The sequence below is a fragment of the Sus scrofa genome, chromosome 3 (genome assembly GCF_054392235.1).
Source record: "Sus scrofa isolate SSC_HxYL_T2T_F1_AM1 chromosome 3, Sscrofa_HxYL_maternal_Yorkshire_Landrace_v2.0, whole genome shotgun sequence".
NCBI lineage: Eukaryota > Metazoa > Chordata > Mammalia > Artiodactyla > Suidae > Sus > Sus scrofa.
This window is the reverse complement of record NC_139385.1, coordinates 4,896,923-4,912,612: the sequence shown is the minus strand read 5'-3', so window position 1 is coordinate 4,912,612 and position 15,690 is coordinate 4,896,923. Positions and strand designations below refer to the sequence as shown.

The following is a 15,690-nucleotide window of genomic DNA, read 5'->3' as shown; positions in this document are numbered from 1 at the left end:
ACAGGCTGGCAGCTTCAAGCTCTGATTTGAGCCCCAGCTTGGGAACCTCCATATGCCATGGGTGCGGCCCTAAAAAGACCCAGAAAACTCCCCAACAAAAAAACTGTACCCCAATACAAAATAAAATTAAAAATTAAACATATGTATATAAACATTCTACTTTTTGGGGGGTGGGGGGTCTCTTTAGGGCTGCACCCATAGCATATGGAAGTTCCCAGGCCAGGGGTCAAATGGGAACTGCAGCTGCAGGCCTACGCCAGAGCCACAGCAACGCCAGATCCGAGCCACACCTGCGACCTACACCACAGCTCACGGCCAATGCGGGATCCTTTAACCCACTGAGCAAGGCCAGGGACCCAACCTGCACCTTCATGGATGCGAGCTGGGTTCATTACCGATGAGCCACAACGGGAACTCCCTACTTTTTTTTTCTTTTTCAGCCGCACCTGTGGCATATGGAGGGTCCCAGGCCAGGGATCGAATCCGAGCTGGAGCTGTGACCTACACCACAGCTGCAGCAGCGTCAGATCCCTAACTCACTACACCACAGGGGGACTCCATAAATATCCTACTTCAAATGCTTCCTTCTATTGTTTCCACTAGGTGTGCTTCCTCCAGAGTCAGTTCAGCCGTTTGTGGCTCTACGGCTCTTTCCTGGAGTCAGTTTCCCCCTCCTGTGCTGGCTCCTGGCAGGTACTCACCTTTGCACCTCAGATGCTCTGGGAGCTGGAATGCATTCTGCTCCGGTTCTCACTGCAGCTGCCCCCGGGCTTTGGCGAGGAGTGGGCTACACAGCCGGCAGCAGGGGCTGCTGCTGCTTCTCCAGTGACGGCAGCCCCTTTTCATGTACCAGGTCCCCTTCTCACTGCTCCCACACTGGGGGCCCATCGTCACTGCTTGGCATAAGCTCAGCGAAGGGTCAAAGGTCTAGATGTCCCCCCACTGCAGTCCTGTGGCCACGTCTTGCCTCTGGGGGGGGACCCGGACCTGGCCCCCCGTCTGGAGCCTGTGCTCTGGGCTAATGATTTATCATTCACCCTGTGTCTTTCAGGGGTTCCTCCATTTCTAGGCCACCGAGTGGACCCCGGCTTGTTACAGGCTCATAGATGGTATTTTTAAGGCATTTCTAGGTAACTGGGAATAAAAGGGAGAGGCTGCCAAGTGCTTTCCGCTCCCTTGACCTAAGCAACCACCTCTCTGATCGATACACAAGCCCAAGCGCTACTCCTGGGCATCCACTTACCCAAACACAAAGCTCCCTGCTCGATGCGCTATCGTTCTGGGGCTTGAACCCCTTCCCACCATGAGAGAACGAATTCACAGACAAGAGCCTTATGCGCCACGATGTCCCAAGGCTTACGGGCAGGGGTGGCCGGGGAGAAGCAGGCCTGCCCGTGTCCGTGCTGTTATCGCCTGGATGCCTGTGCCCTCAGAATCCGCACGCTCAGCCTAACCCCCAATGTGACGAGGGCAGGAGGCGGGCCTCCGGGAGGTGCTCAGGGACCGAGGAGTCACGCGGGCCGAGCTCTGGCCTGGCGGGACCAGCACCCTCATAGGAACAGATGCTGGAGAGCTGGCTCCCTCCCCACCACGTGCGGACACAGCAAGAGCGCAGTCATCTGCAAGCCAAGAGGAGGGTCCTGCCGCAACCTGACCCTGATCTCAGATATCCGGCCTCCAGGACAGGGAGAAAAATTAATCCCTGTGGTCTAAGCCACCCAGCATATGGTATTTTGTTACGGCGGCCCAGGCCGACTCTAAGGAGTGCAAACACCAAGTCTACCAAACCAGAGAATGCTGGTAATTTTTCCCGGCAAAAGCAAACATGCAGCCTCACTGTGCCACCTGCTTTTATCACACGACAGACATCATTACAAATAAGTTGTCAAATGAAGCCAATCACTAATATTAAAAAAAAATCTTTTAGATGAAGAGTAACACAAAACAAAGCCTGCAGAGCAATTTACTGCAGCCCGGGCACGGCGGCCCCAGCACCAGTGCCCTTAGGGTGTCGGCAGACACCACAGGGCCAGAGGGAGGGCTGGGCTGGGCTCGGGGGTGCCGGCAGACCAAGCCCAGAGTCTGCCGGCGGCTGGCAGGCACAGCAGTTCCAGACATGCATGCATCTCAGGACATCCAGGTGAGCTCCTGGGCTGCTCCCTGCCTCACTGTCCCCAACTGTGACCCAGGGATGAACCGGGGACCCACCTCCAGGGGTTGCTGTGGGATTAAAGTGTGTCAAAACACTTCCCCTAGAGATTCTCATACTAAGCGAAGTGCATAGAGAAAGACAAATATCAAATGCCATCACTTACATGTGACTCTAAAATATGGCACAAATGAACCTACCCACAGCAAAGAAACCACCTCATGGACACAGAGAATAGACCTGCGGTTGCTGAGAGGGAGGGAGAGGGACGCACTGGGAGCTGGGGGTTAGTAGATGCAAACTGCTGCACCTGGACTGGATCAGCAACGAGGTCCTGCTGCACAGCACAGGGAACTATAGCCAATCACTTGCGGCGGAACATGACGGACGATCATACGAGGAAAAGAATGTATATGTGTGTGTGTGTGTGTGTGTGTGTAATGGGTCACTGTGCTGTAAAGCAGAAACAGACAGGAGTTCCCCTCGTGGCTCAGCGGTTAACAAACCCAATGAGTATCCATGAGGACATGGGTTCGATCCCTGGCCTCGCTCAGTGGGTCAAGGATCCCATGTTGCTCTGGCTGGGGTGTAGGCTGGTGGCTGTAGCTCCAATTCGACCCCTAGCCTGGGAACCTCCATATGCTACAGGTATGGCCCTAAAAAGACAAAAAAAAAAGAAAGAAATTGACAGAACAGCGTAAGTCAACTATTATACATACATACATATGCATGTGCTTCCTCAGCACGGCTCCCGCCCGGCGCTAGCCCTCGCTGGTGAGAATGTGACACACGCTGTGTGAGAAAGAAGACAGGCAAGACCCTGACCAGGGGACTGCAGAGGCGGAGGGGCAACACCACGCAGGGCACTTACGTATCAGTTTCAAGAAGAATGGTATGGATATCTTTAAGTCACATTTCCAACACATAACCAACAAAGACCTACGGGGAACTACACTCAGTATTCTGTAATAACTTAGAAAAGAATCTGAAAAAAAAAATAAAAAGACATATATGTATACAGATCGGAACTGCTTTGCTGTCCTCCAGACACCAACACAACACTGTAAATGAACTAGACTTCGATCCAAAAAAATCCTAACATTTGCAACTGTGCTCGCACCTATACATCTCAGGTTAGGGATCGGAGACCCCGCACGGTGTGAGTCCAGCCATCAGCAGACACTGACTGAATGAACAAATAATGAAGTAATCAGTGCGCAGGCTCAATGCCAGAAAAAACCAAGGAAGACATTAGACGTGAATACCGACGAAAGACCAGCGAGGAGGCGCGGCGACCTCCCCACGGACGCGTCTGTCCTCTCCTGGACCGGGATCCTCGCGGCTGGCTCAGGCCCGCGCGCCTCCAACGCAAACGGTGCCACAACTGAGCCACGTGTTCTGTCCACAAAGCTTTATGGGTTCTGCTACGTCCTTCCACTCAGTCTCCAGATAAACTTGCCGCGGGGTTTGTCTGGGGGTGTTTTCCTAGTGAAGCCACTTGAGGCTAGAGCAAGGCACTGGCATCAATCGAGGTCCAGGCTTTCCGAGACGTCTCCCCCTTAAGGAAAGGGGCAGCAAGGAAGCCCTCTCCCTCAACCCTCTGAACCCCTTAGACATTAGAATCTACCACCTCTGCCCCGGGGGGACCACGTGGCCCCTGGGCTCTGGGGCTCCTGAGCAGCAGCAGAGTCCGGCCCGGGGGCACCAAGGGCCCGAGTGAGCTCCGGGGAGGCCAGCCCCTCCCCACGGGGACTGTCCCAAAGGAAGGCCCTCTGCTCCCCCACCCCATCAGCGGCCCCTTTGTGGCAAAACTTTACCATCGACTCAGTGCGCTTCTGAGGCGAGGTGCCCACCCTGGTCCAAGAGGGGGACGGAGCGCTGCCCAAATCCACCCACCCATCCCCCCCTCCGCTGCGGGCGGGGCACGACGACCTCCTCCTACCTTCTTGGGATCCATGTTGAACTTCTTCCTTCCCATGGCTATCTGCTTGTTCCTCTGGGTTGTCTTGCTGTGCGTTCGAAGGGATGGAGACGGTGTTACCGGACGTTTGCACGAAGCACAGGCACCGTGCACGGCCCCTCCCGACGGGACCTCTCGGGGAAGGGGAGGACACGGGCGCCCCCCGCCCAGGGGGAGGCAGCGCTGGCACGGCTGCGGGGCTGTCCTCTGTCCCGGCGGAGAATGTCTTCAGAAAAGGCCCAGCTCCTCGCGACGCAGCAAGGTCCCATCTGTGCTGCCTCCTCAGCCCCAAGGCCAGACCGCGAGGGCGACCGAGGGGGAGGGGGAGCCCGGGGCGGGGTGGGGAGGGCGGAGGGGGGCACAGGGAGGGGGACCCGGAGGGCGCCCTGCGGCCGCCGACCTCTCCTCCACGGACGTCAGGTTGTCGATCTCCGTCATCACCTCCGCGATTTCATACTTCAGCCTCTGCCGGAAGAGAGGGGGTGCGGGTGGCAGCGGAGGTCTCTGCGCCCCCAGCGCCACTCCTGGGGACACGTCAGCCCCTCAGGTCCCAGCTCAACATCCCAGGTACGGGAAACAGAGTCTCCTCTTCAGAGCCACCCCGACTCAGGGGAAAACAAAATCCCTGTCTGTCCCCCTCCCACGAGAACGAGAGCAGAGGTCCATGGGAAGGTTCTAGAATGTCTGCGTGTACCGTCAGAAGGGACCCTGGGGAGAACATCACGGGTGTTAAGATAAAAACAGAAAGAGGAGAGCAACCGATTAACCACCACCCCGCCCCGGCCCCGGCTGGGCCGTCCTCAGCACCCGAGTTCCTGGGCAGAGCGGGCGAGGGGCGGGGCCTGAGCACCAAGATCAGCATCGGGTCCCCACCCCCGGCTCAGGAGCGTCTCAGGCCCACAGTGTGGAAGTTCCGGGGCCAGGGACTGAACCTGCGCCATGGCAGTGACAGCACCAGCTCCTTAGCCCGCTGAGCCGCCAGGGGACTCCCCGGTGATTTCTAACACTTCCGTGAGATGAAGCACCGTGGACAGAGCCCAGGAGGTGACAAGAACCTGCCTGTGGCCCTCGGGCCAAGGACACGAGGAGGGCGGACTCCCCATCCCTCCCCGGGGCCCCACTCCGTGCAGGCTGGGGCAGCTTCCGCCTCCCCGACCCTCAGCGCCCTCAACTCAGAAGCGCGGTCGCTAGAGCGCCACGGGGCTCCCCGGGCACTGCTAGGACTAAGGTGCCAACAGCAACGTTAACCTTCAAATACGTCCCTATCGCGCACCCAAAGCGCCCATTCCAGGTGACCCGATTTGTCCAAGAATGACGGGTAACCCGAGAAGGACCAATCTCACCACTCATTTTCCAAACACACAATCTGATTCACACCCTCTCCTTATGTGCCAAGAACCTGGACCCTCACTCGGCGCCCCAAGAAGGAGCTCACAGCTGGGCGTGGCCCGGTTCTGCGGCACGTGCCCGCGGAGGCCACACCGACCGCGGTGTGACAGTGGTTCGGAAGCTTCTCGGGGAGCAGCCCCACGATGCTCGGCTCCCCCAGGGGCCGCGATCGGAGTCATTCCTGCAACAACTACAGAGGCTCCGACTCTGGGGCCGCGGCTTTACCGCGCGGCTCCTCCGGGGCCCCTCTCCACCCCGACCTCTGAGCACATGAAGGCCCGAAGCACAACGTCTACCTCACTCCCCCCAGCCAGCGGGCACCTGGCGCGGAGCTGGAACTCGGGAGGTGCTTATCCATCCACGCAAAAGACGTCTGAGCGCCGCCAACGGGACAGGCAATGTTTTAGGTGTTGGGGCCACTGGTGAACAAAACAGCCTCATCACGTGATCTCCCAGAGCAGCACGCGTGTGGGTGCCTCCGTGGGAAGATTCCTCTGTGACTCGGGGTCACACGCCACGACCGCCCACTCCAGTTCCGCAACGTCCTGGCTCCCATCCCCGAGGCGGCACCGCCTTCCAGACCCGGGTGACCTTTTTTTTCTTTTCCCCTGGCATCTTGGGCCCGCACCCAAGGCACATGCAAGTTCCCAGGCCAGGGGTCCAATCGGAACGGCTGGCCTACACCACAGCCACGGCCAGAGCCAGGGAGGATCCGAGCCACGTCTGCGACCCACACAACAGTTCTCACGGCCACACTGGACCCTTATCCCACTGCGCAAGGCCAGGGACCGAACCCGCATCCTCGTGGATACCAGTCGGGTTCGTTACCAGCGACCCGGGATGGGAACTCCCCGCCCTGGGTGACTCGTAGGCTCTGTCTCTCCGTGCAGGGTGGACACACGCCAACTAGATACCCTCGACACCTGCTTTTTTTACATGTTCACAAAGCTACTTGATTTACGGTTTTATTTAAGAGTAAAAACCAAAAGCTTTTTTTACCTCGATGTCATCGATAAGTTCCTTTTTTCTTCGACGAATGTCTGAAAGTTCTTCTCTCTCTTCTAATGAGAGGTCTTCAGGCACTAAAAGGGAGGGAAAATCCAGTTAAACGATTACACAGAAGCTACTCCGGAGAACATCTAACAAGGCTGAAGACGCGGAGTGAAGAACCAGCAATCCTGCGCAGAGGTATTTATTCCAGGAACCCTTAACTTAGGGACCAGGTGTATACTCGGAGCGGCACTATTTTAACGGAAAAACAACCTAAGTTTCCACTAACAAGAAAATGAGTAATTTTTGGTGGTACATTTATAAAAAGGAATTCCACACAATTAAAAAGTGACTGAACTCAGCCTACCAACACAGACGAACCTCCAAACGAAAAGAAGATAAAAGCAGGCTAGGAGTTTCCATCGTGACTCAATGGTTAACAAACCCGACAAGCTTCCGTGAGGATGCAGGTTCAATCCCTGGCCTCACTCGGTGGGTTAAGGATCCAGTGATGCTGTGAGCTGCGGTGAAGGTTGCAGAACTGGCTCAGATACTGTGTTGCCGTGGCTGTGGTGTAGCCTGGAGGCTACAGCTCAACTGGACCCCTAGCCAGGGAACCTGCATGTGCTGTAGGTGCGGCCCCAATAGGAAAAAAGACAAAAGATAATTAATTAAAAATTTTAATTAAAAATAAAAGCAGGTTGACATATACTTCAGAGGAAACCGTCCACAGAAGGTGACATGTGTGCAGCAGAGCATAAATAAACACACAGGCTAAGCAACGCCAAATACTTTTTTTTTTAATTACTCAATGGATTTTATTACATTTATTGTTGTACAACGATCATCAAAACCAAATTTTACAGCATTTCCATCCCAAACCCTCAGTGCATCCCCCAACTCCCTGCCCAGTCTCCTTTGGAAACCATTAAGTTTTTCAAAGTCTGGGAGTCAGTATCTGTTCTGCAAAGAAGTTCATTGAGTCCTTTTTTTAGATTCCACTCGTAAGTTAGAGCATTTGATGTTGGTGTCTCATTGTCTAACTTCACCTAGTATGATAATTTCTAGGTCCAACCATGCTGCTGCAAATGCCGTTATTTCATTCCTTTTAATGGCTGAGTAATATTCCATTGTGTATATGTATCACGTCTTCTTGATCCACTCCTCTGTCAATGGACATTGAGGTTGTTTCCATGTCTTGGCTATTGCGAATAGTGCTGCAGTGAACATCGGAGTACATGTGTCTTTGCGAGTCATGGTTTTCTCTGAATGCCCAGGAGCAGGATTGCTGGATCAAATGGGAGTTCTATTTTTAGTTTTTTGAGGCATATCCATACTGTTTTCCATATTTACACCAATTTACACTCCCACCAACAGTGTAATAGGGTTCCTTTTTCTCCACACCCTCTCCAGCACTTATTGTTTATAGACTTTTGGATGATGGCCATTCTGGCTGGTGTAAGGTGGTACCTCACAGGAGTTTTGATTTGCATGTCTCTAATAATGAGTGATGTTGAACATCTTTTCATGGTTTTTTTGGCCATCCATACATCTTCTTTGGAGAATTGTCTGTTTGGATCTTCTGCCCATTTTTTTGATGGGATTGTTTGTGTTTTTGGTATAGAGGTGCAGAAGGTGTTTATAAATTTTGAAGATTCATCCCTTGTCAGTCGCTTCATTTGCAAATATTTTCTCCCATTCTGTGGGTTGTTGCCTCATTTTGTTTAGGGTTTCCTTTGCTGTGCAGAACCTTTTAAGTTTAATTAAGCCCATTTCTTTATTTTTGTTTTTATTGTCATTATTCTAGGAGGTGGATCTGAGAAGATGCTGCTGTGGTTTATGTCGGAGAATGTTCAGCCTATGTTTTCCTCTAAGAGTTTTACAGTATCTGGTCTTCTATTTAGGTCTTTAATCCATTCTGAGTTTATTTTTTATGTATGGTGTTAGGAAGGGTTCTAATTTCATTCTTGTCCATGTGGTTGCCAGTTTTCCCAGCACCACTTATTGAAGGGGCTGTCTTTTCTCCATTGTATGTTCTTGTCTCCTTTGTCATAGATTAGTTGATGGTAGGTGCATGGGTTTAATTCTGGGCTTTCTATCCTCTTCCACTGATCTATTTTTCTGTCTTTGTGCCAGTACCATACAGTTTTGATGACTGTAGCTCTCTAGTATAGTCTGAAGTCAGGGAGCCTAATCCTCTAGCTCCATTTCTTTCTCAGGATGGCACTGGCTATTCTGGGTCTTTGAGCAACACTCCTGAGAGTGGTTTCTTCTGAGAAGGTTGGGGTGGGAAGAAATAAATTCCAGAAGGACATTAGGGAGCATCAATGCAATGGGTGAAGGTTGCCTGGCACGGAGATTATTTAATTTTTTTTTAACTGACAGAGTTGTCAATGATATCTTCGTATGAATGCTCAACCTCTGCAGTATTTTCCATTCCCTACTATGTCTACAGTCTCTTTTCTTTCTGCTAGAATTGGCTTATCTCATTAAGCTTTTCAAAGAGACAGCTTTTGACTTTAATAATCCCCTATTGTGGTTCTAATTTTTACTTCATTAAGCTGTTTAAAGAAACAAAAGACGAAGGATCTGGGTAAACAGTAGGAGAACATGTAGAGCTTCTACAAACAAATTATTAAGATAACAGGATGGTGCAGGGGCCCGCAAACTGACCCGTGAACCAGAAGCCAATAGCCAGAAAAATACACAGGCTCACGGACACTCTATTTACAGCAGAGCTGACACTGCAGCTCAGAGTCAGGGCGGACTCTTCCATGTGTGCTATGTACCGTCTCAGTGATCTGTATGGAAATAATGAAACTGGATTCAAGCGCACATATTTCTAATCAATTCCGAGTAGAATAAGGGCTTACAGTCAAAAGGCAACACTACACAATTTTCTTAGAAGACAATGTGTTTTATAAGTTTAGAGTAGATAAGGATTTCCTGTGGTAAAATAAAGAAAAGTAATTGGAATAATAAATACGGAATTTGAAATAATACTTACTTTTAGGATTGAAGGAAGAGAATGGGATCAGGAAGGGAGCACAGGATACTTCAAAAGTCATGCCAATGGGCTTTTCCTAACAAGCATCATTACTCTTTCTATCTAACACAAATTAATTTTTTTATTTTTTTAGGACCGCTCCTGAGGCATATGGAGGTTCCCAAGCTAGCGTCAAATCAGAACTGGAGCCACCAGCCTACACCACAGCCACAGCCACGCCAGATTCAAGCCACACCTGTGACCTCCACCACAGCTCATAGCAACACCGGATCCTTAACCCACTGAGCGAGGCCAGGGATGGAACCTGCATCCTCAAGGACGCTAGGTGGATGTGCTTCTGCTGAGCCACGACAGGAACTCCTCTGATACAAATTTAATTTTAAAATCCTTCAATTTTAACACAAACGTTAAAAACTGAGCAAGAACTCTTAATCATGAAGTTTCAAAAATCCTTACACAAATTAGCTACGGAACTCTAGGAATTTACACGTGTGGGAACTTAGACGAAGCAGAGAGAGATCTTTTTCAGTACATTACGGCATCTAGTATATTTCCACTCCTAAAATACACTAATTTAGCACCTAAAACCAGAAGTCAAATGAAAAGAAGGAAAAAAGGTGGCCATATCCCTTCCAAGTCAGTCAAAGAGATTTCTTATTTTCAGTGGTCATCTGATGCTGAAAAGTTGTTTCACCAGGAAAATAACATCTTGCTGGCAATGGTCATGCCCAACAAAAGAGGAACATGTAACGTCCCCATGGGCACGCGGGTACCACGTCAGGGTGCCAACCAGGTAAACGTTCGTTCAGGAAGACATGAACTAATTAATGCTCATGAAAAAACAACGTGCATGGCAAAGCGAAAGAGACATTTGTCGTTGTTGTTGTCTTTCTGCCTTTTGCTAGAGCCGCACCTGCGGCATATGGAGGTTCCCAGGCTAGGGGTCTAATCAGAGCCACAGCTGCCAGCCTACACCACAGCCACAGCCGTGCCAGATCCAAACTGCATCTGCGACCTACACCACAGCTCATAGCAACGCCAGATCCTTAACCCACTGAGCAAAGCCAGGGAGCGAACCCGAAACCTCATGGTTCCTAGTCGGATTCATTAACCACTGAGCCACGACGGGAACTCCAAAAAGAGAACTTTTGAAGAAGATGCCAATTTTCTTCAGATCATTCTTAACATGTTTTTTTTGGCCGCCAACAGGAAAAAATGAAATGTGCTCAACAAAGACCTGGGTACTACATACAATTAATACAAGATTTCTAATTTCCTGGTTATAGCATCAGATCTACACTGCCATTCTCACATCAGCAATTTTTCTAAGCACTCCTCTTGGCCAAGCAACTAATGAGGAAGGAACTATCATTTACTAACATTTAAAAAATTTTTATTTTATTTCATTTTGCTTTTAAGGGCCGCACCGTGGCACATGGATGTTCCCAGGCTAGGGGTCAAATTGGAGCTAGAGCTGCCGGCCTACACCACAGCCACAGCAATGCAGGATCCAAGCCTCATCTGCGACCTACACCACAGCTCACGGCAACCCCTGATCCTTGACCCACTGAGCGAGGCCAGGGATCGAACCCGCAGCCTCGTGGATACTAGTCGGGCTCTTTACTGCTGAGCCATGATGGGAACGCCTAACATTTTATTTATCATGAGCAACTACACTGGGATACATGCTTTAGCAAATTGTATCACACACCCCTGCACCCCCCGACGCCTGCCAAATAACTCCGAGAGCAGAGCCACTATTGCCCTAACTTTATAACCGAGGAAACGGAGGCAAAAGAGGTCCAAGGATTTCCTGGAAGAGAGAGAGAAAGAGAATTTGACGAGGTAACGGTAAAACGGTCTGACTTTGATCAAATACACGAATATACATAACCAAGCTGCTCCAGCTCCAAGTAGGATGAACCCAAGGAGATCCAGAGTCCAAGAGTATGCTACTGGGCAAACCCGGCAGCTCAAGAGCGTCCCCAGGGAGCCGGTCTTCCCATTTCGTTGCCCAAAGTGTCAGCTTCATCCTAAAGCTGCCGCTAGCGGCTTCCAGCGGCCTCTGAGGCTGCATCTTCTTATTCCTGCGGGGCGGGGGGCACGGCATGAGAAGGCTTCATTCCGTCAAGTCTCTCCTCAATCCTCCCTGGTCCAACCAGGCACGGGCCTGGGGTCAGTATGATCAGCTTCTACTCATCAGCCAGGCTGGAACCAAGAGCCCCCCCACTTAACGCCTCAGGGAAGGTGTACCAAATAGAGCCTCAGAGTGAGAGAAAACATGAGAAGCAGCCGAGGCGGCGGCCTCCCGAGCCGAGAGGAAGAAAACCAACAACGGCGAGTGCCACCGAGAGACGAAGGACAGCACAGCCAGCACCAGGTGTACAGCTCTTGAACCTTCCAGGTAAGTCCTTTCTTTTTTCCCCCTTTTTTGGCTGCCAGGAATTAGATCTGTGCCACAGTTGCAACCCACGCTGCAGCGGCAGCAACTCCGAATCCCTAACCCACCGTGCAGGGCCAGACCCAGGGGCACCACCCGGAGGGTACGGTGCATCATTTAGCGGGTCTACCGGGTATTCAGGGACGTTCTATGAGTGGGTCCCTGAATCCCAAACAACTTTGCAGGCACGCAGTCTGCTCACACAGATGGTTTTCACACAAGCAAGTGTCACAGCAAAAAGGGGAAGATAAGCCAAGTTTAGAGGAGGTGTCTTTAATTTCCCCCAACAATTCACTCGTCTTCTCCTAATAAAGGCAAAAATAAGGTTTGGTGTGCTCATCATTCACATGTGACGTTGTTAGGTAAGATCAAAGACAAGTCTACAGTTGATTAATTTTTTTCTGCTAAGAAATCTAGTGCTTTGTTTGTTTTGGCTTTTTGCCATTTCTGGAGACCTTCCCGTGGCATATGGAGGGTCCCAAGCTAGGGGTCGAATTGGAGCTGTAGCCGCCGGCCTACACCACAGGCATAGCAATGCAGGCTCCAAGCTGCGTCTGCAACCTACACCACAGCTCACGGCAAGGCCAGGGATCGAACCCGCAACCTCATGGTTCCTAGTCGGATTCGTTAACCACTCCGCCATGACGGGAACTCCTAGTGCTTTATTTATTTATTTATTTACTTATTTCTTTCTTTATTTTTGTTCTTTTCTGGGGCCACACCTGCGGCATATGGAGGTTCCCAGGCTAAGGGTCGAATCAGAGCTGTAGCCGCCAGCCTACACCACAGCAACGTGGGATCCGAGCCACGTCTGCGACCTACACCACAGTTCACGGCAACACCGGATCCTGAACCCACTGAGCAAGGCCAGGGATCAAACCCGCAACCTCATGGCTCCTAGTCGGATTCGTTAACCACTGAGCCATGACAGGAACTCCGTGCTTTATTTTTTTAACTGAAAAAGTTATACATGGATATTGTTACACACACGCACAGTGAACACAGAAAAAGGTGTACAGTGAAAATTTTCCTACCAACCACAATAAAAGCTCTTTTAAAAAAGCAAATTCAGGAGCTCCCATCGCGGCACAGTGGAAATGAATCCGACTAGGAACCACGAGGTTGCGGGTTCGATCCCTAGCCTCGCTCAGTGGGTTAAGGATGTGGCTGTCGTGCAGGTTGCAGACTCGGCTTGGATCTGGCGTGGCTGTGGCTGTGGTGTAGGCCGGGGGCTACAGCTCCAATTCGACCCCTAGCCTAGGAACCTCCATATGCCGTGGGTGTGGCCCTAAAAAGACAGACAGACAAATAAATAAATAAGCCAGTAAGCAAATCCACTGGAAACTGCTGGTGAGATTCGGTGACTCACTGCAGCTGCAAGTTCCCATCCTGGTCTTCCTGGTTCTTCAGAGATAAGGACCTCGCTGCAGCCTCACCCCTCGGGGCCTGTTTATTCACTGACAAGTGATGAGAAGGGAGTCCCATCGTGGCTCAGAGGTTAACAAACCTGACTAGCATCTATCAAGCTGCAGGTTCGAGCCCCGGCCTCATTCAGTGGGTTAAGGATCCAGCGTTGCCTGAGCTGTGGTGTAGGTCACAGGTGTGGCTCGGATCCCATGCGGCTGTGGCACAGGCTGGTGGCTGCCGCTCTGACCCCCAGCCTGGGAATGTCCGCATGCTGAGGGTGCGGCCTTAAAAAATAAAAAAGAAAGAAAAAAAAAAGGAAAAGTGATGGGGGAGGCTGGGGACACTAGATTCTTTCTCAACGTCACCTCAAGCTCGTCTGTTAGTCAGGATGCAACACAGCACAAATACACACGTCTTCACAAGGGAGAAACAACGTGAGAAGGTGGCGAGACAGTTCCCATTTCAGTATAAGGGGGGGCTGGTGGAGCTTCAGACGAAGCTCCAGGAGTGCATTCGTGTCATCTAGCCCAGGCCGCCGTCTTTTTTGAGGGGCATTAGATTCCCACAAAGGGAGGGCTGCAAAATCGTGGGGGCTTGCAGGTGTGGGGTCTGTGTTGGGGGTTCAGGATTTGTTTGAATTTAATCCAAGTACTTAAGTGGGAACTTCTGCTTCCAGGCAAGATAGAGTAACTGGGAACAGATTTATCCTCCCGTCTGAAACGATGAAAACATCCGAAGACACAATTCTACACCCTGCAAAATATCTTTTAAAAAATCAGAGGAGTTCCTGTCTTGGCGCAGTGGTTAACGAATCCGACTAGGAACCATGAGGTTGCGGGTTCAATCCCTGCCCTTGCTCAGTGGGCTAACGATCCGGCGTTGCCGTGAGCTGTGGTGTAGGTTGCAGACGCGGCTCGGATTCTGAGTTGCTGTAGCTCTGGTGTAGGCCGGTGGCTGCAGCTCCGATTCAACCCCTAGCCTGGGAACCTCCATATGCCACGGGGAGCGGCCCAAGAAACAGCTAAAAGACAAAAAATAATAATAATAATAAAATAAAATAAATAAAAAATAAAAAATAAAAAAAATAAAAAAAATCACAGAGAGGGAGTTCCCACTGTGGCTCAGCAAGTTAAGAACCCAACACAATGTCTGTGAGGATGGAGGTTTCATCTGTGGCCTCGCTCACGGGGTTAAGGATCTGGTTGCTGTGGCTGGGGTGTGGGCCGGCAGCTGCAGCTCCTAGCCTGGGAACTTCCATATGCTGCAGGTGCAGCCCCCAAAACACAACAATAAATAAATAAAATCAGAATTTGAAAGAATTCATCACTGGTAGATCGTGCACTATAAGAAAGGTTTTAAGAAACAGAGGAGTTCGCACTGCGGCGTGGTGGTTAACGAACCCGACTAGGATCCATGAGGATGCGGGTTAAGGATCTGGCATTGCCCCGAGCTGTAGGGTAGGCCGGCAGCTGTAGCTCCGATTCAGCCCCAACCCTGGGAACCTCCACATGCCGTGGCTAAGGCCCTAGAAAGACAAAAGACAAAAAAAGAAACATAAACCCTTCTGACAGGACGGGGGTGGGGGAGACACCAGGTGAAATCTGCATCCACCCAAAAGAAGGGCAAAGACTGAAAGTGGTAGCAACTACGCGAGGCAACATTTTCCCTGCGTGATGAGAATCTCTTTACAAGATTTACTGCTACTGTTTTCAGTAAAAATAACAAAGTGTGTTGGGCTGACAACACGCCAAAGTAAGACGGCACAAAGGCTGGGAGGGGGGAGATGAAAGTCCACTGTTAGAAGGGTCTCGCCCTGGACGTGGGAGCACCTCGGAACAGGCGCTGACGGTAGATCCTGATAACTTAAAGGTGCATGATATCTAAAAAACCACCACTATTTAAAAACTAAAAGAAACCACGAAGGTAAAGCAGGCAGAGTAATATATGAATAAAAAATTCAGAATCTTTTTTTTTTTTCCTTTCTTTTTGGAGCTGCACCTGCAGCACATGGAAGTTCCCGGGCCAGGGGCAGGGACGGAATCAGAGCTGCCTAACCCGCTAAGCGAGGCCAGGGATCCACCCTGAATCCTCACAGGGTGACACGGGGTCCTTAATCCACCGAGCCACGATGGGAACGCCCGGAATCATTCCTCCGTGACGTTTGGTAAGACCTAAGCTCCCAGCAAGCATAAGATGGGGTCTCCGTTTCAGCCGCGTCAAAACGTGGCAACTGTTTCCCATGAGACTCCACGGGGAGAAGGAGATGATCCCACCTTCCGACCTCAAAGCAGGAGCACGTGGCCCCTCCGAGCACTTGCTAATGTTCAAACTATGCCGATAATGTGTTT

General features: G+C 51.1%; 2 protein-coding genes across 6 annotated transcripts in view; both read right to left on the bottom strand.

Moving 5' to 3' along the window:
- EIF2AK1 (eukaryotic translation initiation factor 2 alpha kinase 1) overlaps positions 1-15,690 on the bottom strand; it is a 293,498-nt gene that overhangs the window by 128,379 nt on the left and 149,429 nt on the right. The window lies entirely within an intron of this gene.
- Positions 1-15,690, bottom strand: part of CYTH3 (cytohesin 3) — a 101,691-nt gene that overhangs the window by 21,095 nt on the left and 64,906 nt on the right. For all 5 annotated transcript variants that reach the window (XR_014840066.1, XR_014840064.1, XR_014840065.1 and 2 more), the window contains 3 exons: positions 6,498-6,580; positions 4,510-4,574; positions 4,092-4,158 (listed from right to left, as the gene is read on the bottom strand). Coding sequence is in view for 2 of the 5 variants with exons in the window: in XM_021086079.2 (XP_020941738.1) it covers positions 4,092-4,158; positions 4,510-4,574; positions 6,498-6,580 (215 nt within the window). In the remaining 3 variants the exon portion in view is untranslated. The remainder of the gene's footprint in view (positions 1-4,091; positions 4,159-4,509; positions 4,575-6,497; positions 6,581-15,690) is intronic.